The sequence below is a fragment of the Danio rerio genome, chromosome 18, assembly GCF_052040795.2.
Source record: "Danio rerio strain M-AB ecotype USA chromosome 18, GRCz13ab, whole genome shotgun sequence".
Lineage (NCBI taxonomy): Eukaryota > Metazoa > Chordata > Actinopteri > Cypriniformes > Danionidae > Danio > Danio rerio.
This window is the reverse complement of record NC_141038.1, coordinates 21,069,618-21,093,201: the sequence shown is the minus strand read 5'-3', so window position 1 is coordinate 21,093,201 and position 23,584 is coordinate 21,069,618. Positions and strand designations below refer to the sequence as shown.

General features: G+C 36.1%; 1 protein-coding gene across 1 annotated transcript in view; it reads right to left on the bottom strand.

Moving 5' to 3' along the window:
* smad6b (SMAD family member 6b) overlaps positions 1-23,378 on the bottom strand; it is a 51,354-nt gene extending 27,976 nt beyond the window's left edge. Inside the window, 3 exon segments of the mRNA NM_001045051.2 lie at positions 15,981-16,058; positions 17,697-17,753; positions 21,889-23,378. Of these exon segments, the coding sequence (NP_001038516.1) occupies positions 15,981-16,058; positions 17,697-17,753; positions 21,889-22,672 (919 nt within the window). The 5' untranslated portion in view covers positions 22,673-23,378.
* Positions 23,379-23,584: the final 206 nt, after the last annotated feature.

Genomic DNA, 23,584 nt, shown 5'->3' with positions numbered 1-23,584 from the left:
TTTCTAATGACCCAGTATTATCATGAAGAATTATATAAATTTAAATTTTTTTGCCTTATTAGGGAATTTAATGGGAATTTAATGGGGAATTTGCTGTTAAAATGTCTATAAAATATTGTGAATTGTGTCTTTTTGCAATAAAAAATCTCAAATATAAAGAATAAGGGTTTATTGAGGTGTAGTGTTGGTGACTGAATAGATGTCGACCCGATTAAGTAGCTTTACTTGGGAAAAGCAAAATTAAGACCTGTTTAAAATGATTTAAGACCTATAACACATTATGTCAGTGAATTTAAGACTTTTTAAGGTCAAAAATATAGTTTTTGAAATTTAAGACAATTTAAGACTTTTTAAGACCATGCAGACACCCTGTATTAATACCTGCAATAATAGGGTAGAAACAATTCTAGGATAAATAAAAGTCACACTGTAAAACCCAAAAGTCAACTTTATCAAATGAAATAAGTGTAGTTACCTCAAAATTAGCTGAAAGTTATTTCTTCTCATTTGAAAAGAGTTTTGAACTCAGTGTTGAAGTTAATGAGTGAATTAAATACCTCATTACTTCAACTTAAATAAAGTAAGTTCAAAGTACTCATATAGATTAACTTTTTTAACTCAAATGGTTTGTTGCAATCGGTTTCCTCAAATGGTTTGAGTTGCCTTAACTTAATGGGTTTTACAGTACTCAGTTGGTTTGAGTTCTCTTCATTTATTGGGTTTTACTGTGCTCAAAATGCTTTGTTTACTCAAATGGATTAAGTTCACAGTACTCATTATGATTAGTTTTTGAACTTAAATGGTTTGTTCAATCGGTTTTCTCAAATGGTTTGAGTTACCTTAACTTGTTGGGTTTTACAGTGGTGCAAGCACAGCCTAACATTAAATTAAATATTTACACCAGTTAAACAACATAGAGAACGAAAGATCTTCAAGCTCCTTGCGCTCACACACACAATCCTACTGACAAAGGCAAAAACAAGGTGCAGACCGAGCGAGACGTAAACAACAAGATGGTAAACAAATATGCATGTCAGTTTCTGAATCTGTTGTGGGATACAATAGAGCTGGGCGACTAATTCAGCTGATGAGCGTTTGTTTGCCTTGTTTACATGTGTTATGTAAGGGGAAGAGGAAGTCGGTCATTCAGGACAGGAACACACGCTGTATGTTATAGCCATGATGATACCGTACAGCATATGTTATGTAAAAAAAACCTTTTGTGAATACCACACACATACACAAACGCACATCCTAACCCATCACCTCCAAGCCGCTGGGCTTCTCTTCAACATTCCTTAGCTTCCCCCTGCCGTCAAAGGGGTAGTGGAGCAGCCCCTGTGCTACAAAACCCAGGCAAGCTTTTTAAAACAGGATGTTTGGCTGAGGCCTCCTTCCCCTCAAATAAACAATCCGCAGAACCTGATTTTCTGGAGGCAGGGTGGAAGTACTCCAGTCACATTATTTCCACATCCCGTATCCTGGAGCACTTGGGGCCCTGGGGGAGTGTGGGCAGGCTCTGGGGCTGCGGTGGAAACCTGAGGCCCCGTGCCAGGCAACGAGAAGAGGGGAGAGGGAGAAAAAAAAGATAAAAGGAGGGAAAGAGTGAGAGGGGGAGAGATATAGAGGCTCGTCGAGGTGAAGGGAGAGGGCAAAAACGGTGGCCCCTGCACTGTCCACCCCACTCTGGTTCATTTTTCACTGACATAGAAACACTCAGTATGTTTACATGAACAACAATATACTTAAAGTAAACACAAAAAAATCTAATTAAGATGTGGAGTAATCCTATTTTAGCCACATTATTAAAGTGCAGTATCGATGTTCACATAGATAACAATATTCCAATATAAACATGATTAAGATTCTTGGATTAAGAATTTACAATGTATTGTAAACCGAGATTTTTCATTACTTTAATCTGGCTAAACACATAAAAAAGTAGTAACGTAGTATTCCAAATTTATCACACGTACATGCATAATCATCCTATTACTGTTGAGTAGGGGTGTAACGTAACTAATTACAAATACTCAAATAACTGTAATTGAGTATTTTTTCTCAGGAATTGTAATTTAGTGAGTAGTTTTAAAAAGTGTACTTTTACTCTCCCTTGAGTACATTTTTAGTGCTGTATCTGTACTTTTACTCCACTACTTTCCTTCAACCTGCAGTCACTACTTTATTTTTTCTTGTCTAAGGGGATTAGAAAGTTCAGTCGTGTAATTTCTGTCCATTCATATCGCACATAGAAGGTAAATCGCATCATAATGAACTACCTCAAGATATGGGCGCTTTATAAATGCAGCAAACTGTTTGGAAGCACTAAAAGTGTCCAAGAAGATGTCCAAAATCTTTAAACGCATTGACTCAGAGACTGTTTAGATGCATATCCCTGATGACAAGATGACAGATGTTTGCTGTATGATGACAGCCAACAAGCACAAGACGTCAACATGATGTCAAATTGACATTGTACCCTAACAACATGGAGAACCATGTCCAACCTAAAACCAACCAAATATCAACATCTAATGATGTTACAGCTTGACGTTGTGTTGAAGTTACCACAATGTCTATCACACGTTGGATTTTGGTTGCCATACCTGATGAATAAATGTCAGTATTTGACATCAATTTGACGTTGGTTTAAGATGTTGGCTCGACGTTGGATTTTGGTCACTTGACTTCACAACCTAAATCTAATCTAATAATAGCATCTTATGATGTTGTGTACCTGCTGGGCAATAACTAAATGCACTACAGAATTTTACGTATACACACATCTACAAATTACATGTAAATGCACCAGCTTTTCACAGCGTAATACTCACTACTCCTTACTCACTATTCTTGATTACTTTTAAAAGGGCTACTTTTTACTCATACTTTGAGTAATATTTACAACAGATACTTTTACTCTAATTACACTATATTTTTAGGCAAGTAATGGTACTTTTACTTGAGTATGATTTTTCAGTACTCTTTCCACCAATGCTGTTGAGTAAGACTATTTATGATTTTTTTAATGACAATTTCATTTGATAAAAAAGATTTTTTATTACCTTAATCTCGGCTAAAGTCGTAGAAAGTAGTACAAACATGTTTGGTCAGGCGCAGCTTTCGCGCATTTGAATACCTTTAGCTGTGGCTTAAGGCAACACTGACGCATAAAATGTTTTTAAAAATGTTACTACATGTCACAATGAAACATAGTGCAAGCTGTGTGATTGGCCTCTTGGTAGCTGTGATGAGTGCGGGCAGTGCTAAGAGCCGCAAGCCCGATCCGCTTGTTAAGTGTGACATCACACAATCCGGATCCAAACACTATATTAAACTGTATGGGGAGACTCATCTAATGGTACTAATAAACATTTACAAAGCGATGTGATACTTTCGAAAATCACGATTGCAATATATATATATATATATATATATATATATATATATATATATATATATATATATCCACGCCTAATATCTGATGACCAGAAAGTGATACATTTTTAACAAATTTAAAAATAAATGAATATTTTCTCATTTCAAATGAGTAGCGGCTTGGACCTGGAAACCGATACGTCACGACTTAACAAGCAAATAGAACAAGTGTCTGAAGTGTCGAGTCCTGTGGAGAAGCTCCAGATGGAAACTTTTGCTTTGTGTTTACCTTGTGATTACAGTTCATGCATGTCCGTTTGTTCCTGATCTGAATGAGCAAGTTTTAGCTATTTGTACATTAAGACAGCATTCAGAAATGCATTAAGGTAAATTTTGAAACATCAGCGAAGACACTGGACACAGAGAAATATAAAAACCTACTGCCAGATAGGTTTTCAGAAGTGTTATTGCTGAGCTACACAAACAGCACGCAGAAGTGTAAACGCACAGCTACACGCAAGATATGCGCTGTGGGCCACGTTGATAACTGGATGCAGAAGTATAAATCAGCCTTGACTGTATACTGATATGTGAAGTTATGGAAAGAACTGAATGACATCATGTGGGAAAGTACTGATGTGCGAGTAATTAATGTATATTTCATGTAAAAAAAGAACATAAATACAAATATTCTAAAAGCATTTCATGTAAACAGCTTAATCATAATATTGTCTTCTTCAAACAATGTTACAGCAGCGAGACAGAGTGTGTTTGGGTCTGCTGTCTGTTTCTGTAATATGGACTGGCATGGGATTTTAAAAAGAGAGTGGAAAACTGAAATGGTCCCAGTGCAGAGTTGTTTAGACTCTTAAAGTTATATAACTCATCATTTGTAGATCTGCTGTAAATGGCGTAATGTAGCTGATGTCAGTCCGCTGATTCTAGTTTACCGCAGTGATGGGCAAAAGACATTGTAGTTAAAGTCTTTATATTGCGTAGAGGCTTTTAAAGTCTGTGATCTTTCAGTGTTCAGTGGTTATTGGAAATGTTTAGAAAATGTAATAGTTTACTCTCATTTTTGTGGCTATCACAGCAAACTGGCTGCATTTTTGTGATGTTTTCTCTCATTTAAGAAAAGATTAGAAAAAACCCATATACACAATGTCTGACTTTCCTCTCGAAACAAAAAATGATGAAAGTTGTTTAATATGGACAGTTGTTTAAGGAGACAGAATAAGACAATGGTCTTCTATTGTTTTCTATAGAAAAAAAAAGCCTTAAATAAAGTCAAAACTGACAGAACTTTCAATTTTTTGGTGTAACTATCCCTTAAAAGCTCAAACGAATGTAAAATATTTATGCTTTGACAACAAAAAGAATTTAAAATGCAGTCCAGATATTTTCTGGCATTTGTGAAGCAGCTAACAAGCTGAGGGAAGACATCACATGCTTTTTTAAGGCTGTTCAAATCTATGGATGCAATCAAATCAGTGATAATCGGCACACAGTCACATGCTTCGATGACTTTGTTTAATTATTGCACTTCCAGATGCCCTTTTCTTGCACTTTAGAAATGATGTCAAGTCAGATAGACTGGCATCTATGTAATGCTGGCAGGTTATCAAAATGTATTTTTGTAATTTTTTTTGGATAAGACGAGCATGTTGTTATGTAAGACTTTCAGTCAAAACAAAGTACATGTTTTTTAAGATAACGTACAAAAGAAGCTGTACTATCAAAACTGTGATCAACCAATGTCTCCTTGTGCTAGGAACATTACACGATTAGCTCAGTTCAGATTCAACACCTTTCATAATTTATGATGCAAGCCACATTTTGGCACCTTAATGAAAAAGCATCTTGCCACATACTTGGATAATAATGGGCTCAGTCTGATTTTAAACCATCTATGATATGGATAAGCAACAATGGATACGTTTACATGGACACCAGTAACCAAATTATTTGCCCTAATCTGAATAAGACAATAATATGATTAAGGTGTTTACTTGAGCTGCTTTTTGAACAATCCTTTCATGATCCTGTTTTACATGTTATAGCATATAGATCGATTAATGTTATTGCATCACCGCGCTATCCATATTTACTCCGGAGTCTCTTTGTGTTTCGTTTAAATTTGTCAACTTCAACTGCAGTTTGGCACTTTCACTTTCATTCAGGAATATTTCATGCATGCCATCTGTGACAAACAAGATATTGGCTGCGAGTATGAACTGCTGGAAGAGTGTTGTTTTAATGGAATTTGATACCATATGAGGAAAAAACTCTGTTGTCTGTGGTCCTTCACTGACTTGGTAAGTGCAGAGAATAGTGCCAAACAGCCATGTGTATATAGACTATCCTGTCGCAAAATGCAAGGAAAATCCTACACGATGGTAATAAGCCTCCTTTCCACTGCACACGACAAACGACAAGCGACAGACCGGAAGTCATTTATTTCCAAAGGAGAGCAGTCCGGGAGCTGTGTGGAGTTCCGATCGTCTCCGTATGCAGAAAATTCTGATTCGATTTGAGCTGCGGATCTGTTAAAATATTTGAACTCCTGCAACTAGCCTAGTTGCTATTGCACTCCTTCAATTCAGACACTGCGAGAACAGCTTCCCTCCCATCATGCACGACTGCCACAGGGGAGCGTATTTCGACCGTCATGTCCAAATGTTGTGTGCAGTGGAAAGGTGGCTTTAGTTTGATTGCGGTGTTTACTACTTGAGGTGTCTGTACTGCACTTTAATAATGTGACTAAAATCGGCATACTCCACATGTGTTAATTCGATTTCTGTTTAGTTCGATTATGACCTCGCTGTTTACATGGTAGACTCTTAATCAGAGTATTGTCCAAATCAAAATAAAATGGGATTATTGGAGTCGTTGTTAATGTACTCATTGATAAACATGAATGTTTTTTCTTCGTGTTTTGAACACACAACAATGCTGTCCAAACAATGAACCAGTTCACACAGATTCGCAAAAACAACTTTAAAAAAAGTGATATCAATTGTCAGGCCAGTAGCTGGCGATGTCATTTAGTAAAAATAACATTGTGCATGTGCGTATTTGGCCACTTTTATTTTGGCTGCCAGAGATTTATGCATGCATATAGTGTGAAGATGTAATATGTATGTGCGTAACATCACCATTTTATACATTTACAATGTAGACCGCTGTAGCATTACAAAACTTAAATGAAGTTAAAAAAGCACATGCATATAATAAAACTAATGATAAATTATCAATTTGACAAATTTTCACAACAAGTGTAAATATATAAACATGTTACAAATGGTGAATTTGTGTATGCTTGTGTTATTTGTAATTGTCTTTCTATTTGCATGTGTTTTCTTAACTAGCAGCGCATTTGACCTCTCTCAGCCACCATACCCCAAAACATTGACATGTAAACAGGCATGAGACAATAACCGTTTTTAAGGTTTACCGCGGTTTAAAAAAAGTCAAGTTTTAAAACCACCAAATTGTTCTACTATACTGTTCCTAAGATATGTGTAAGGTTTTTATTAATGTTTTTGTTGTTGTTGTTTTAGGACAATGGTATCTCCAGCAGAAAAGATATCCAAAGATGGTTTGTTAAATTGTAAAGAAATCTGTGTTTTAGAAACTAATGAAGACAGCAGAAGTTAATGATTCATATGAATCATTTAGCCTGACATGTTTACTGCTCTAAAATGTTTCCTAATATAAAATATTATGCGTTCAAAGGGGGAAAAAGTTTTGTTTTTTCACCCAAACATTTAAAAACATCTATATTTTAGAGCAGTGATCACAATACCATCAAACCATGATATTTGTATCCAAGGTTAAATTACCGTCAGAATCTTATATCGCCCCAAGTCTACATGTAAATAAACAGCCAAGATGCATAAAACATTGAAAACCCAGCTAAGTAATCATACCCTAATTTATTCAATTTATTTGCTCTTGAATTGAAAACAGTACATGGAAATATTTTAGATTTACTGAGCTGAACAGAGGCATATAAGACACCAAAACCAGTTCTCAACACCCTTTTCATGGAAAAATGGACTTGCTAGCTTCAATTTGTCTCAATGTTGATCAGTTGGGTAAAGTCCAGCTCAACTGAATGAGCATTGCTTTCCATTTTTAAAGACACAGATAGACCTCACATAGGGACGCCAGCCTGGCTGTGGTCTACTCCCCAAAAACAGTAAGGGCAGTGTAAACATCACAAAGCCCCACAACTGAACTCAGAGTAAAATTACAGCCCAGCAAACCATTCCTCTTTACCTGACTGAGCCTTTCCTCCTCCTCAGACCAGAATGCACATTCGTGCGTAAACCCACTCGCACAACTATCCCACCGCCTTTCCTTCATCCTCAAGGAAAAATAAACACAACATACAAAACACAATAGAACCGCAGGGTTCCACAGAGAGATGCGGGGTCTTTCTTACAGTGAGTTCTCACCATGACTGTGACAAATGTTGAAATGTACACTCATAAAGCATATTAAATCTGCTTATTTTAGCACATCTGGTGACAAATTCCAAATAATGTTTATCTCTCAGCTGCAGCACATCTATGGCTAGTCTGAGAATGATTTGTAAACAGCCACTGGTCTTTGCGTCCCTGCCGGCCCTTCCACTCCACATCTGTCAGATCCCTCATTACAATGACTAATAATCCCTGGAAAAACAATTCTACCGCTCCGCAGCAGGAATGTGCGTCATTCACAATTCATCTGAGATTTCTGGATTCCAATTCAATTGCTGAATTACTTGCAAAAAGGATGCAGAATTGCACTCAGAAGTTATATTCAATAATCGTGCAACATTTTGGAATAACTACAGGAATATACACTACCTGACAAAAGTCTTGTCGCCAAACCAAGTTTTAGGAACAACAAATAACTTGACTTCTAGTTGATCATTTGGCTTATACGAAAGGCAAAGGACTTTTGATTATACCTATTTTATCAAAATAAAATATGATCATGCCTTGATTTTTAATTATTCAATTAGGACAGAAAGGTCTGATTTTGCTTAGACAAAAGTCTTGTGCCTTAACAGAAATAATGTGCAAGTAGAGAATATAAAGTCATGATGCAGTGGAAAAAGAATTAATATAGTGTATAACTGCATGAGCTTGGACGACTGCATCCATTCATCTCTGCAATGACTCAAATAACTTATTAATAAAGTCATCTGGAATGGCAAAGAGAGCGTTCTTACAGGACTCCCAGAGTTCATCAAGATTCTTTGGATTCATCTTCAATGCCTCCTCCTTCATATTACCTCAGACATGCTCAACAATGTTCATGTCTGGTGAGTGGGCTGGGCAATCCTAAAGCACCTTGACCTTTTTTTGCTAGCAGAAACTTTGATGTAGAGGCTGAAGTATGAGAAGGAATGATATCCTGCTGAAGAATTTGGCCTCTCCTGTGGTTTGTAATGTAAAGGGCAGAACAAATGGCTTAACACTGTATGTCTTATGTATCCTGTTCAATTTCATGTGCATAATTAAAATATGGAGAATTATTTAAAATATTTGCCAAAAAAATTAATAATTGTGTATATCCCCCTAATAAACATTAATGCGACCTGAATTTAAATGGCATGAAACAAAAACAAAATGTCTGCCTTTAGCATTTCCTTTTAATCACTAATGGATGATAGATAGATAGATAGATAGATAGATAGATAGATAGATAGATAGATAGATAGATAGATAGATAGATAGATAGATAGATAGATAGATAGATAGATAGATAGATAGATAGATAGATAGATAGATAGATAGATAGATAGATAGATAGATAGATAGATAGATAGATAGATAGATAGATAGATAGATAGATAGATAGATAGATAGATAGATAGATAGATAGATAGATAGATAGATAGATAGATAGATAGATAGATAGATAGATAGATAGATAGATAGATAGATAGATAGATAGATAGATAGATAGATAGATAGATAGATAGATAGATAGATAGATAGATAGATAGATAGATAGATAGATAGATAGATAGATAGATAGATAGATAGATAGATAGATAGATAGATAGATAGAAATATTGCAATATATAAACAATTTCTCCAGATAACTTAAACTGCTGTTTAGAAATAATTTGTTAATTTTCAACAATTGGACTGATTCTGTAGGGAAGTGAATTGTTCATAAAAATGTCAAAATTAACTAATTTAAACCAAAGATAACAAATAAACAAATATTGGCAGTTTTATGTTTTTTAGGGGAAATCAAATAGCATTCAGGTGCTGAATTTGAATAATCAAATGTAAAACAACACAACAAAGTCTTTACTGTATAAATAATTGAAAATTATAAATTTACAAATGGTGAAATTTCTTGTGTCTGAACACTTTGAACGCTGTCAGGCCTTAAAAGCACGTGCAAATGAAAAACTCACTTCATTTTGGTTAAACTCTGCATTAACTACATAATTGCCATGTGTCCTAAACAGTTTGTCCTATAGTTAATTAAAATCATAACTCATCATAACAGATCCTGCAATGTGACTATTGCGGATGTGCACATTGTGATATCAATGCTGAAACAATATATTGTGCAGCCCTATAAAGATCACTTTTGGAAAATTTTACTTCATGTACTTGTATGCATTTCTCAGTGAACATAGGCAATGTATTTTGGTGCATTTAAACAAAACAGATTTATTAAACAGGTTTATTTATTAAAATAATATTTTATTCACCAAACATATTAAGAAATTGAAAGATAATACAATTAAATTCAAGAAAATATTGAAAAAAAATCACAACCTACAAAATTCCAAAATAAAAATTGAAATTTTTTTTTTGCTTTTCTTAAATTTTCCTCATTTAAATTTAATATTTAATATTTTTCTATAACATATAAATTTGGCTGTACTAGTTTTTGGACCGCTATCGTAAGTTATTTATTAGATAAGCTCCAGATTTGGTTTAGTACTGACTGACCTAATGTATATGCACAAATATAATATTGTGTAGCTTCCTATTAAAATATGAATTAAAAATTCGATTTCTGAGGGGTTTACTTATATATGTTGAACGCTGTATTAATTGTTAATAATGATAATAAATAAACTATTAATTCAACTATAATTTTTTGAACCAACAGAATGAGGAAAGAACTCCAGAATATAATCATGTGTTTCAGATTTAACTTCTATCCAAAATCCTATTCAGCATTCTGAGAGCAGCCAGTTGAATTTAAATTACAGCTCATAAATCGTGAAAAGAAAATGTAATAACCCCTCGTAATCATTGACATTATCATTAAGCATCAGAAGCAGAGGATGAGGAGACCACCTCCCGATGCAGGGGCTTATGATGAACCACAAAGATCACAAAAACCCCAATACAGAGAGGAAACACAAACTCACATGCATGCAGTTATACAGGAAGCAATGAGACCTACTTCAAAGAGCATAATTCTGATCTCCACACGGCCACAACAAGGAGTGAGGAAACAGGTGGGCTGCATTACAACCCAGTCACAGCTACAGAATGTGACACACACACATTTTTACAGACACACATGTAGCACATCACAACCACATGTTTCGACAGCCACGCTTTGAAAACATAGCGAACACTTAATCAATAGCTGTGCGTTGACGCAATGTAGACATGAACTGACAAACATGGTTGCTTTTAAAGGAGAAACTGCGGGTGAAACGGCCAACTACAGACAGCCAGATACAAACAACACAAACAGACAGAGATGTACCATACACACAGGAGCGCAGACATCACAGACACCAACACAAACACGCAGAAATGCAAATATTCACACTGATTCCAGGGCTAAAAAACGAAAAAGCTTACGAAAACTCAATAAGATTTAAAGCTGAAAATTCTGACGCTCTGTGCCGCTTCAAACAAATTCACTGAGGCAACAAGACATCAAAGATCCATTACATAAATAGCCTCAGATCCCAAGCATCCACAGACTGACTGTCTTTCAAACCAAGACGCCAAAATTCTCGAAAATCTCGCCCTTGGGCGGCGGGGGAGTTTTCATCGGGCTCGTTTAGATGTGTTCTGTTGCTATTGTCAGACAGAGTGGATGAATGTTCAGAGCAGGAGTTACACTCACCCAGGGGCTGCAATTCTGCTCCCATCCCACCTTCGGGCCCCCTGGACTCACTTTTAAGAGCTTTACAAGTTCCTGCATGTGGGTGGGGAGGCATAAGGGACTCAAGTGTGGGTGGACGGCCATATGGATGAACGCTTTTAGATTTTTAGATCCCCTTCTTTACAGGTAGCACAAAGGAGTTGAAATTCTATAGGTGACCCAGTCCATTTAGTTCTATATTTCGGTGTTTAAGTTTTTTAATTTGTAGGAGCTTGTGGAATGGAATTTCAACAATCATAGACATTGTTTTAAAAGTCTCAGTTTGATGATATATATATAAAAAAAAGACAAATGATTATTACTGTACTTTACTCTTAAATGTTTTGATGCTTAAAATCAGTATTTATTTAGACTTAATTTTTAACCTTGTCATGTCTTCTTAAGTGTACCACACTGATACTTATACTAATTAATTATATAAGTAATAATAATTATTCACTATCATAATCATGTTCAACTCCTATCTCGATTAAACTTTATAATTTATATAAGTCATTTTATAATCAGTATTTTATGCCAGTGGCCAGTCCTCTGCATCATAGGGCCTATTGAACACCTCTGTACACACTGCTCTCTGGTTTAGGAAAGGCTTTCCTCTCCACACCAGCCATCTCAGTCTCCAGTGAAACAGTTTTTTCATCAGCAGGGAACATTGCAAATGTGCAAAGACCTTAGAATATGCCATAAAACATAGATATGCTGATATTTCTTTTTTTAAAAATATGTAAAATCTTTGCACAGTTTTTTTTTTTTGGGGGGGGGGGGGGGGGGTTGTTTTAAAAATAGCAATTTAGTTTCGTCAGAAAAAATATTATTTTGCAAAAAATAAGCATTTAAGAAAAAAAAATTGTTTTAAATGATTTTGCAAAATTAATTTGTGACTGAATCTTAAATCGTGAGATTAGTATCGTGAATTGTATTAAATCGTGAGTCAGGTGAATCGTTTCTTCCCTAATCTACACAAGAAAATATTGATAGATAATCACTTCAAACACATACATTTTTACAGCATACTAAATTAAATTACAAGTTTAAATGAGCATTGGATAAAGGTAACAAATAATTCAGTTAATTTAGTCATCACAGCATTGTACATTAAAAAAAAATCATTTCCTACACTCTTAGAAATAAAGGTACAGGAGCTGCACTGGGACAGTACCTTTTCAAAAGGTGCCCAAAGAGTCCACAGTGGTACCTCAAAGGTGGATATTAGTGCCCAAATGTACTTAAAAAGTACCTTTGAGGTACCATTATGGACCCTTCAGGTACAATTATGTACCTTTTGAAAAGGTACTGCCCCAACGACTGCTCCTGTACCTCTCTGCACCGCCCACGCTAGTCACCCCTACCAAACCAATGGTACCAACCAATCACAGAGCTTACTGTCATTGTGATGTGTAGTTATTTTGTGAGAGGTGCACGGGTATGCGGCCATGCGAAGGCTGCGCAGGACGATATGTGTGCGCTCAACGCAGAAGTATAAATCAGCCTTAACAAAGGGAGTCACATGACTCCACACACAGTACGGAAAATAATTGAAAAATTTTACCTGTAAAAATGTAATCAATTGTAGGTTCTGAATGTTGATTTAAATAAATGTTTGATTAACTGCCCAGGCCTTTTATAAAAAAACAAATTAATTTCCTAATCATTAATATGAACTGTTACTAAAATATTTAAAAGAGATGTTTGTAATCATACACTTTTTATTCAAATTATTCAATTAATTTATTTTAAATTATTTATTATTTATTAATATAAATTATGACAAATGATTATTACTTTTCAAAAGATTAGATAGTATAAAAATATGTGGGCACTAGGTAATGGAAAAACTGATCATTTTAAAATATGCTAATTTAGGCATCATCACATTGTAATTCACAAGATTAATCATTCATATTTTTTTTTTCAAAATTACATTTAACAGCATTAATAAAACAATGGAAATGATAAAATGCTAAAAAAGTGGAAATAAAAATGCATTAATACTAAATATTTGCAATAATTATGGAAACATATGCATACTACTGTATATCCGCTTGGTGGTATTTGACAATATAAACACATCTAGCTAAAATGTTCCTCTGAGCAGACTAAAAAGCGCCGACTATTTACCTACAAGCAAGGCATAGTTCACACAGACTCATTCCAGAGTATAAAAAAAATCTCAGCAAGCATTTGAAACATCATTTGTTTGCGCAAGGAGTGTCGCCAGCCTGTGAAGTGGTGGTGACAGGGTGCATGAAGCCACAAGCTCAGGTAGCTCCTTCTGGGAAAAGGGGTGGATTGACCCGCTCTCTTTGAATGCTATTTCGAGCGCTGCAAAACAAGGCCTTAGCCTTTCTGTCTCTGCGGCCATGATCCTGCACATGCACAGTGCGGTTCCAGTTTTTATGAGAGAAGCATGTTGATTTCATTACATAAGAGAGGAGTGTTTCATTTCAAACCATGATACAAAACCGTTTCTCCTATTTGCTCTCAGTGTGGCCCTTTCACGGGAACAAGGGGGGCCCAGGATAGAGCCGTAAAAGCTGATATGTGCGTTTGTGTGTGCGTGTTCGTTGTGTGTGGAGCGTATAACGTGACTCGGTGTGTGTGTCCCTGCGAGCTTGGATCTTATTACAGTTTGATCCCACTCAAATATTTCTGAAAGAAAACAGAGGAGGGGAGGCAGGCTCTATGGCCAGCCAACACGGCCCACTGAACCTCTGCTGGGCTCACAATGAGAGCTTTATCTCCAGCGCGCTCTCTCCACTCCTAATGGCCTTTAATGAGGAGGAGCAAAGCACAACATAAAAACCAAATTACCTGCAAAGTTTGCTCATTTATTCAAACACACTCCATGGGAACGCGCAGAACTTAGGACAACGGAAGGTATGCCTTGATGTTTTCTTAGCTTTTTAGACTTTTGCTGAACACTTAACCCCTTCCATGGCGCTTTAAGACACATGCAATACTGTCAACCAAATATTCTTGGCCAACTTTAAGATTTGTGAGACGCTTTAATGAAAAAACATCAATGTTTCTTTGCTTTAAAGACTTTTGCTAAACACTTAACCCCTTCCTGGCCATTTAAGATGGATACAAAACAATGTCAACAAAATATTGTTGGCCAACTTTGAGATTTGTAGGACGCTTAAATGAAAAACACCAGTATTTATTTGCTATTTAGACTTTTGCTAAACACTTAACCTCTTTATGGCTCTTTAGACAGACAAAAAATATATACAAAATAATGTTGGCCAACCTTGAGATTTGTAGGATGCTTCAATGGAAAACACCAGTAATTCTTTACTTTTTAGACTTTTGGTAAGCACTTAAACCCCTTCCTAGCCCTTTTTTTTGGATAAAAAAATTTAACCAACAAAAAATTGTTAGCCAATTTTGAGATTTGTAGGAAGCTTCAATGGAAAACACCAGTAATTCTCTGCTTTTTAGATGTTTGCTGAGCACTTAACCCATTCCTGACCCTTTAACACAGATGCAAAACTATATCAACAAAATATTTTTAGCCAGCTTTGAGATTTGTAGGAAGCTTCAATGGAAAACACCAGTAATTCTTTGCTTTTTAGACTTTTACTGAGCATTTAACCCCTTCCTGGCCCTTTAAGACAGATGAAAAATTATATCAACAAAATATTGTTGGCCAAATTTGAGATTAGTAGGATGCTTCAATGGAAAACACCAGTAATTCTTTACTTTGTAGAAGTTTGCTGAGCACTTAACCTCTTCCTGGCCCTTTAAGACTGATGCAAAACTATATCAACAAAATATTCTTGGCCAACTTCATGATCTGTAGGATGCTTCAATGGAAAACACCAGTATTTCTTTGCTATTTAGACTTTTGCTGAGCACTTAACCTTCCTGTCCCTTTTAATATGGATACAAAAACTATGTCAACAAAAATAATGTTGGCCAACTTTGAGATATGTAGCATGCTTTAATGGAAAACACCAGCATTTCTTTGCTTTTTAGACTTCTGCTGAGCACTTATCCCCTTACTGGTCCTTAAAACAGATCAACAAAATATTGCTGGTCCACTTTTAAAATTTGTAGGATCCCGCAATACACCTACCTTTCTTCACTTATTAAGACTTTTACTGAGTACTTAAACTCTTCCTGGCTCTCAAAATGGATACAAACTGTGTCAACGAAATAGTGCTGGCCAACTTTAAGGTTAGCAGCACGCTAAAATGGAAAACACCCACTGCTCGCTCTTGCAGAAGGGGGGAAAAGTAAATATCTGGTGCAAGGTCACCATCACAGGCACGTAGCTTTTGTTTGAACAAAGATGTTACCACATGAGCTCTCCAGGACTGAAAAAAACAGCAACAAGTCTGACAATGGTATCACAGGCCGAGCTGACACCAAGATTCCAAACAAAATGAACTACAACAGCATTGCAGAGATGAAGTTTTTGTTTTTTAAATGAGAAAACTCACCTGAGAATTCCCCTTGGGTGGCGTTTGGTGAGCTGGCAGCCTCCGTTTCAGTGTAAGACAGTGTGGAATCTGACAGATCTGAAGAGATGAAGAATGTCACGGTTAGAGTTTGTTGATAAGAAATTTTGAATCTAGGAATGTTAAAAGTATCAGTATGCTATTTTATAAATCGATATTACACTGAAGACTGGCTTAATTGAAAAATTATTGAAATAATTGAAAAAAATAAACATAAATTAAATAGAAATTGGGCAAAAAAATTAATTAACTGGCGGTGGGGGGGGGGGGGGGGTCAATAATATTGACTTCAACTGTATAGCAAAACAGAAAACTGTTACATTTAGCAGTCGGGACAATATTAATTTTTTTTCTATTTGCCATCAAATAAAAAGAGCATTGATGAGTGAAAAACGTTTTTTAAAAATGTCATCTTGTTAAGAGTTTATATTTAATATATATATATATATATATATATATATATATATATATATATATATATCATATAAGTTATATATATTTCCAATAAATACAGTAAATCTAGGATTGTTATAAAAATCAAAGTCAAGCAACATGCCATTGTCTGAAGTTAAATAACGAATATCTAATATTAAATAAAACAATTACCAATCAAATGTCAGAATAATGTAAAACATTGTTTTTTATTCAGCAAGTATTCTCCATTAAATTTATCAAAAATAAGAGCGGTTTTTCCCAAATAAATGCTCTTCCTGTGAAGAAATTAAACAATTAAACAAGAAATTGAACCGAACATTGAATTTCAACTGTATTATTAATATTATTATTATTATCTGTATTACAAATCAGCATTTTCAAATAATTTCTACTGAATCATATGACATGGTTAGATGAATGGCTAGATTTATAGCTGCTTAAAATTCAGATTTGCCATCTGAAGAACAAAAAACTTTTAAAACAAAATTACTGATTTTTTTTTTCATCAAATAATGCAGTCTTGGTGATTTAAAGACATTACCAAATGGTACAGAGCACACACATTTATGTAAAGAGATGCAATCACCATCGTATTAGTTCTTAGAGTGTTCTCAAAATGCCTAAATTTGAATTGTCACTAGTATCAACAGTTGAAATCAAGTCAAACAACTAAATGTGCTATCAACCCTCACTCTGCCTTATGAAATGCTAATGTCTAAAAAAAGCAATCACAATTAACAATCCGAGCTGCAAACCACCACAGCATCAATTCCAGATGCTTTCCTCTCTCCAGCCCACCCCCTGTCAACAGTGTGCCCGATGTTGAGCTATGGTACCGGGAGGATATCCCAGGCCAGTGCCAGGCCCCAGCAACTCACAAAACAGACAAGGCCGAGCCCAGACCGGCTCCAGATTGGCATGCTGAAAATGGGCCTGCCGGATACTGGCTGCAGCCTCCACTGGCTCTCAGTTGGTCACTGTGCCTAATTGCCACCATTAAAATTCTTCACGTTGTTCTACTTTTTGCTTCCCCTTTGGCTCTCCGTAAAGCCAGGGATTCAACCAGTGGGTGACAACTGATGGCACTGGCTTATTTTGGCCAGGTTATTTTGTTACACAGATTATTTGATTCGGTTTGTCAGTAAATGATCTCCGGTCATCTGTTGCTTCAGAATGAGTATGTACATGATAATTTACAAAGACTTCTTAAATGAGTAGATATTTAATCAGCAATTAAAGCTTGCGTGTGTGCGCGAAACTTACCCAGTGGCTTGTGTTCTTCGCTGGGGGAAAGTCTTGAGTATGGAGGAGGGGGTGACTCTAAAATATGACAACATTATGATTACATTTGGAACTGAAAAGGAAATTAAATATAAATATATATTTAATCTGCACTAGCTAAATTGGTTTTTGGGTCACAAGAAGAGCAATATATTAAATGACAAAACATAAACTAGGCGATTTGTATAAACTTGTCTACACACAGAAAGCTCCAGATTTCTGCAGAATTACTGTAAATGGTCACACTTTATTTGGATGGTCTATTTGAGTATTAGTAGACTGTCTGCTTAATATCTGTTGATATGCTCCTTCAACAGACAATTAACTGACTATAAGACACTTAGCAAGTACATGTCAACTTACACTAACCCCAACCCTAACCCCAACCTAACAGTTACTTTTAATCTAATGAGAATTAGTTTTCATGTAGATGCAATGTAGCTTATATTCAACAAACAGACCATCAAAATAAAGTGTGACCTATTAAACATTTCCCTGCCTATGTGTTAGGGTTAGTCCATGCTTTATTATAATGCATTGCACTATCAATGTGATTGTACTACTTTTCGATTTGGTTAAACATAATTGAACACCATCCTATAGTTGAATTCTATAAGGATTTCCACATACTTTGCTTAAAAACAGAACAAATGATAGCAGAAAAAAACAAATCTAAGTTTGGTTATAGGTCAGCGTTGCAAATTATACTTCACAATTTTGGAAGAATTACAAATAAAAATAAAACCTATACAAAGATTATACAGCACTTATACCGCAGCTTAGTTTATTTTTTCATTCTATATGATTTTCTTTAAGTTAACAATATATAACTTTTTTATTAAATAACTAAATAAGTACATTTGGGTAGGCTCAGAATAAATATGTGGTACATTTACAGAATTGTTAGTTAATTATTAGTTAATATTAGTTAATTATTGCTTATTTTTTGTCACCAATTTCCGTTTAATTTCTGTTTTTTTTTCAATACATTTCTAAACATAATAGTTTTAATAACTCATTTCTAATAACTGATTTATTTTATCTTTGCCATGATGACAGTAAATATTTTACTAGATATTTTTCAAGACACTTCTATACAGCTTAAAGTGACATTTAAAGGCTTAACTAGGTTAATTGTGTTAACTATGCAGGTTAAAGTAATTAGGTAAGTTATTGTATAACAATGTTTTTTTTGTAGACTTTTGAAAAAATATAGCTTAAAGGGGCTAATAATTTTGACCCTAAAATGTTTTTTTTTTTAAATTAACAACTGCTTTTATTCTTGTCAAAATAAAACAAATAAGACTTTCTCCAGAAGAAAAAATATTATCAGACATACTGTGAAAATTCCCTTGCTCTGTTAAACATCATTTAGGAAATATAAAAAAAAGAATATAAAATTCAAAAGGTGGCTAATAATCCTGACTTCAACTGTATATGTACACAATAAAAGCGTGTGGTTTATTTAGACAGTTTTTAAGAAGCTATTTTAAACATACACCTTAAAAAAAAAAAACATAGTACAAATATATTCAATTCAATTAAATTCACCTTTAGTTCTATATCGCTTTTACGATGTAGATTGTGTCAAAGCAGCTTGACATAGACGTTCTAGTACAGTGGAGGCCAGAATTATTAGCCCTCCTTTGAATTTCTTTTTTGTTTCTTTTTAAATATTTATTTTTATAAATATGAGGTCATTTTTACAGTAATTTCTGATAATATTTCTTCTTCTGGAGAAAGTATTATTTGATTTATTTTGGCTTGAATAAAAGCAGTTTTAAATTTTTCTAAAAATTATTTTAAGGTCAAAATTATTAGCCCCTTTAAGCTATATTTTTTCGATAGTCAACAGAACAAACTATCGCTATACATTAACTTGCCTAATTACCCTAACCTGCCTATAGTTAACACAATTAACCTAGTTAAGCCTTTAAATGTCACTTTAAGCTGTATAGAAGTGTCTTGAAAAATGTCTAGTAAAATATTATTTACTGTCATCATGACAAAGATAAAATAAATCAGTTATTAGAAATGAGTTATTAAAACTATTATGTTTAGAAATGTGTTGAAAAAATCTTCTTTCCGTTAAACAGAAAATGGGGGAAAAAATACAGGGGGGGGGGGCTAATAATTGTGACTTCTGTAAATTGAAATTAAAACTGTGTCGGCCCAGTTTTCAGAGTTAATATGTTGTTAATATGAGTAAAATATGTTGAATAAAAATATGTAAATCATTGAGGGGAAAAAAAAAGTTAGGTAGAACCTTATAACTCCAAGGTGACGAATTGTTTATTTTAATGTCTTTCTGGACTTTAACACAACGTAATAAAACACAAGCCTGTTTTTGAGACGATTCACCTTTTAATGGCATGGACACCAGTCGTGACGACTTCTTCATTTAAGATTAATTCTAAAACTACTTGTATAAGTACAATAACGTTTTTCAACCTTGAAAAGAGTAAATCTCTTCTAGAATCACTAAAGGTTCCAATGCACAAAAGGGAAAAATAAGTCTCTGGACAACTAATGACCTCGCCTTTTGGTCATGGGGGAAAAAAGAAAAGCACAATGTGGACTGTCTCTTTAAGAGTGGCGGCAGTAATTGCCAGGATCCTAAACTCAGTCACTCAGATACACAGCGAGTCAGTCTGGCGCCAGTTGTATGCAAACTGTATATTACTGCCACTCCTTCACCTAAATAGCATGAGGGGGTTCTCCTTAGGAAAAAAAGGGACTTTTAAAGTGCAACTTGAAACTGATATTATTAAGGTTTTGTTCAAGTGATTCTGCCATCCTAATAAACAGCTACAACAAAACAAATGTAAAAAGTATACTGATAAACAAACCCTGTGGTAAACGATTCTAGTCAAATGCATTGCAAAATTTGTTTTAGGTGATTAAATGGACTTGTGTGCATAGGGCAACAACCGAACAATAGGATTTCTCTCTTTAAAGTGGCCTGTGAAAATTAAAGTTGAAAAAAGCCGTCAAAACCATTGATGGAGTTTGAAGATTGAGAGGGCTCTGTTGTTCAATCGCATGAAAGAAATACCATCTTCATGGGGCCACGCATGAGCGCCTGTGAGCTATGTGTGTCTCTACAGAGAACAGAGGGGAGAGAGAGGGGCTGCTGTCTCCCTCAAGCGTCTCTGCTCTGAGAAACTCCAATAAAACACAGAGCACAGAGTGTAATTGTCAGTTTGAAGCCTTTGATTAAAAATTATCTCTTAATACGAGAGGATTTATCGTGGAAAAACTGATTTATGGGTTGCCAAGTGCCTCAGGTCGTCAATGGTCTCCTCACGGGATTGTCAATCTATCACATGAATGCTAGGAATTCTAGTCGTTAAATGGTCCCATCAATCTGTGAGATTTTAAAGTGTGTATAAAGAAAAACTATCTGTTCATTTTACAATTTTTGTTAAGATAGAATTTATCAGAATAGTATTTTAAATGTAGAAAGTATTGTTTTTATGAGCACTGTAGTAGTAAATGTATTTCTGATGACTTACATTTGGAAATGCTTGAAAAGTAGACTTGAGTCACTTGGTGTTAGATTTAAGATTTTTTAGGCCACGCAGACAGTGTTTACTTGAGACAAGACCCTTAACATCTCTAAAACAAATAAATATGCACTAACCATCAAGCAATTAATCTATTTGAGGCCATATTTGAGGAATACATACTCCACTGAGTAGCAGATAATTAATAAAGTGCCTAATTTAATCTAGGACAAAGTCCCAAATGTTATCTAACCTCAGTTCAGAAACCTGCAATAAATACATCAAAATGTCATGCTTAATATGCAGTTGAAATGTTTGTCTTATTTCTGCCAATTAAGCTATTTAGTTTCCTGGAGAAACTTGATTGTTGGAAAATAAAGCGGCACTACAGAGCTGTGGAGTTGGGTAGCCTATAGCCTAATGTAGTTCATTAACTGAAACGTTAAGCTGTCATTTGACTGAGGACAAATACTTCACACACTAACAAGCAACTCTTAATTCTTTGCTGTTGCACTCATTTTATCAATGGCATTCTGTAGTACATGAATCACTGCAATAGCACGGCTTCAACGCAACCGTTAGGGGAACCCTAAGGAAAGCCCTTGGCATAACAGCAGGTGTAAAGCAAAATACTTTTAGATACAATCGTCGACAGGACCTTCGCTTACCTGGCCCACAGAGTCGGCTGTAATGATATGGATTGCAGCACACTACCGGACCGTCCTGAGCTCCGAAGCTCTTGCACTCACAGAGCGCTTTTAGCTGGGCCGTGTGCTGCAGGTCAGACCACCGGTAAAGCTTACAGATAAGCAGTTGTGGAGGAGCCATGTGGCCGCCTAACCGCAGCTCGGTCCGCGATACCATCACACAGTCGCTCGGCATCCCGCCTGACTCCACAGCTTCCAACAAAGTATCCAAGGTTTTCTCCTTTAGCCTTTTTAATAGTGAATAGGTGGCGGTCTTGAGCTCCTGCTCCATGACGGAGCGAGGTTTCGACTCCTGGCTCTCCAGAGGACCGGGGTCCCGTGAAGAGCCAATGTTCCTCAGCACAAACTGGCACGAGCCTGGCTCCGGACTTCTAGATCCAGAATGATGGTCCCGATCTTTGAATAAACAGCAAGTGACTGTTCTACAATCGCTGTCCTGCACAGACCGAGGGCTTCCCACCGTACATACCGTACCCCCATCTTGGTCCAAAAAGCCCCCTGAGGTGCCACCGCCGCTGCTCTCAGCGGGATTCCTCGTACACACTTCCCCATAGTCCACGCTAGGCGACCCGCTCGGGGTCATCGGTCTGAACTCCGTCTTGGGAATTTTCTCTGGGTTGGTGCCAAGCAGATCGTCTCGAGACCCCTCGCCGCTTTTGCCATATCCATCGCCCCCCTCTTTATCTGGAATCAAACGGCTTCTCCAGAGTCGCCGCACAAGACCTGAGCGTTTCGTCCTGAACATACGACAACTTGAAACTCTAGATGAGTTATTTACGTTCAGATCTCAGCGATTTGAAACTATTTCTGAGCTCGTGCAACATTAATGTTGGCCGAATGCCGTGCAGCGCGTGCACAGCCGAGCACCGTATATCGGTGGCAAAGCCACAACATTAGTTTGGAAGGCACAATGCTATATTGCATTAAAAACAGAAATCGTCAAACTACCGCATAGCGAAACGCATTCATTTTACAAGAACGCTGTCAAGAAGCCTACATGTGAACCATGTTTGGAAAGTGGACCAAGAGTCCGATGATGTTTTTTTCCAGATTTAAAATGCACTACGGGTTTTAACTACATCAAATAAATGTGATGTCAAAAAACCCCAGGCGAAAATCTACTCTAGTCGCGCGCTCTTAAATGTTTTCGGACTTTGAAACACGTTCAAATCCACTCTTCAACAGCGGGTCTGGAGACATGAATGAAGCTGCTCCTCGGCGAATTAAATCCACAGACAATTCCTTGCAGAATTCACTATTCCGGTTGTTTTTCCACAATTCCAGCGCGCTCTCTTTTTTGCGATCCAAAAATATCCTTGTGCGCGCGCCGGGGCCAGAAAAGGAACAATCCGTAGACTTATAATGTGCTCCTGGTTCCGTGTTCAGACCTGGTCAAACTGCAACCCAGATATCTCTCTCTTTCTCCGTTTCTCTCCCTTTTTCCTTTTTTTCTCCCCCTGTCACACACATACACACACACATACGCACACACACAGGGCCCCCGAGGAGAGCGATGGAGCCATTGGCTGACTACCATCATGTGCTAGTCTAGACACTTTGGCGGCTCTGAGCTGCACTGATTGTTGCGCAAACAAGGTTTCAAGTTTCTTAACTCTTAAAGGCATAACATCCATCTATTTCTTTTTTCTTCATATAT